The sequence below is a fragment of the Hirundo rustica genome, unplaced genomic scaffold (assembly GCF_015227805.2).
Source record: "Hirundo rustica isolate bHirRus1 unplaced genomic scaffold, bHirRus1.pri.v3 scaffold_289_arrow_ctg1, whole genome shotgun sequence".
Classification (NCBI taxonomy): Eukaryota; Metazoa; Chordata; class Aves; order Passeriformes; family Hirundinidae; genus Hirundo; species Hirundo rustica.
Genome location: NW_026690340.1, coordinates 1 through 2,581, shown reverse-complemented (window position 1 = coordinate 2,581; position 2,581 = coordinate 1). Strand labels below are relative to the sequence as shown.

Here is a 2,581-nt window from a genome sequence, read left to right as displayed (position 1 = left end):
CCTGCAATGCTTCCTGCAGTGAAGGAAGTTTTTTCCCGTGGACTGAGATCAAAGCCAGTGTCTCTCTGAGCTCTGGGCTGGGGTCCCAGACCCCCCCTGCCCAGGTTTCTGACCCTCCAGGGCAACCAAAGGAATGCCCTGGACACCAACACTGAAACACTAGTAAAATATGAGGCTTTAGATACCTTTGATGAATTTGTTGACTTTTATCCCCAGTTTTGTCTGCTTTAGAGGGATGAAGATGAATCAAAAGAATATTAGGGACAACCAAACAAGAGGACCACCAGCCCAGTGTCGTCCCAATGCAGATCGCTGGGAATGTGGCTCACCAGTTCTCTGCCCAAGGTGGGTCATCTGAAGCAGGACTAAGTTGGAGCACTGCACAAAGCTCTTCCTGCAGCTGAGGCACTCTTAGGCCTTCCCTTACCAGTGTCTCTGTTGGTGTCTGCTCAAGTGAGAGCTCCTGGACAAGCTCTTCCCACAAGCGAGACATGTGTAGGGCCATTCCCTGGTTTGGATCCTCAGGTGGCGGATCAGGTGGGAGCTTATGCTGAAGCTCATCCCATATTCCCCACACTCGTCGGGCCTCTCCCTGGTGTGGATCATTTGGTGGATGACCAGTTGGGTGCTCTGGTGGAAGCCCCTCCTGCATTCCGCACACTTGTAGGGCATTTCCCCAGTGTGGATACGCTGGTGAATGATGAGGCTGGAGTTGTGCTTGAAGCCCTTCCTGCCATTGTGGCAGAAGAAGGGCCTCTTCTTTGTGTGGATCTGCTGGGGCAGGAGGAGACTGGAGCTTCTCTGGAACCTTGGGACACTTGTCAAGTCTCTCCCCAGTGTGGATCTTTTGATGGATGGCCAGATGGAACTTCTGGTTGAAGCCCTTCTTGCATTCCCCACACTTGTCGGGCCTTTTCTCAGCATGGATATTCTGGTGGTGGATCAAGTGGGAGTATCGGCTGAAGCTCTTCCCACATTGCTCACACTGGTAGGGCCGTTCTCTGGTGTGGATCCTCTGGTGGCGGATCAGGATGGAGCTCTGGCTGAAGCCCTTCCCGCATTCCCCACACTTGTAGGGCCTCTCCCCAGTGTGGATCCTCTGGTGGCAGATCAGGTGGAAGTTCTGGCTGAAGCTCTTCCCACATTGCTCACACTTGTAGGGCCGTTCCCTGGTGTGGATCCTCTGGTGGCGGATCAGGCCGGAGCTCTGCCTGAAGCCCTTCCCACATTCCCCACACTTATAGGGCCTCTCCCCAGTGTGGATCCTCTGGTGTATGATCAGGCTGGAGATCTGGCTGAAGCTCATCCCACATTCCTCACACTTGCAGGGCCTATCCCCAGTGTGGATCCTCTGGTGGCAGATCAGGTGGGATCGCTGGCTGAAGCTCTTCCCACATTGCTCACACTTGTAGGGCCCTTCTGTGCTGTGGATCTTCAGGTGACGGATCAAGAGGGATTTCTGGCGGAAGTTCTTCCTGCACTCTGCACACTCGTAGAGCCTCTCCCCGGTATGGATGCACTGGTGGGTCACAAGGGTGGAGTTGTTCTTGAAGCCCTTCCCACATTCCCCACACTTATAGGGCCATTCCCCAGTTTGGATCATCTGGTTCTGGATCAGGTGGAAGCTCTGGCTGAAGCTCTGTCCATCTTCCTGGCACAGGCTGGGTCTTCCCATCTCCAAGCACCCTGGGATGGGTTTGGAAGCCCTCCTCTTGCCGGATCTCTGGGGCTTTTCCTTCCCATTGGATTCCTGCACAGTGGAGCCACTCAAAATGGCCTCTTCCACAAGGTTCTGCCCTTGGGATTTGTCCTCCCTGGTCTCCATCCTCAGCTTCTTGTCTGGGGGAGGAAGGATAAGGACAGGATGGGATTTGCCTCCATGCCTGAGAGAAGGGGAAGGAGATCCACCCATTGCATGCCCGGCAGGACGGCGTCGGCAGCGGGGTTGTCCTGCAGCCAGGGGCCATGCTGGGCTGGGAGATGGAGCAGGAGAGAGGGGGAAAGGGGCACTGACTTCCTCCTCACCTGCCTGGCTGTCCTGGAGCATCTTCCTTGCAGCCTAACCTAAAAAATTAAAAATTAAACTAAAAATGCAGTAGCAAAATAAAAAAATGCTGACAGAGTCAGAATCCAACCTGACACCCAGTTATCCAGGGTGTTGCTAGCAGTCCAATCAAATTGTGGCTGCAGTCTTCCTGGAGTGACAGGTGTGGTTTTGTGGAAGCAGTGCTCCTGCAGAAGGGTGTAGTTTTCCTCTGAAGGTCCAGAGGTGGTGTAGATGGGTCTGGTCTTCCTCTGGGAATCCAGTAGAAACCAGGCTGCTCCTGCTGTTTAAATCTCAGATTATATCCAGGTGGGATTGTTTGGCTCCTCCCTCTGGGTGGAGCATCTCACAATGGGATGATGTAATTTTATCAGTCATGCAGTGAGACTCAATGTCCCATTAAGAGAAGATATCTCCCTGGAGGGAGGACGGGTCATGGAAGAGATAAAGAACACTGCCCCATTTGGTTTTAACAGCTGGGCCATTAACAAAAGATTTCACCCTGGAGTTATGAGAAATGGGTCATGGAACAGTTTT

The 2,581-nt window shown here is 53.2% G+C and overlaps 1 protein-coding gene across 1 annotated transcript; it reads right to left on the bottom strand.

The window, feature by feature from the left end:
• Window positions 1-808: 808 nt before the first annotated feature.
• On the bottom strand, window positions 809-1,825 carry LOC120747908 (zinc finger protein 239-like; the record flags this gene model as incomplete). Its single annotated transcript, XM_040053959.1, has 1 exon — window positions 809-1,825. A coding segment is annotated over exon 1 (1,017 nt), but the record flags the coding sequence as incomplete, so codon positions are not given.
• Between the last annotated feature and the right edge of the window lie 756 nt (window positions 1,826-2,581).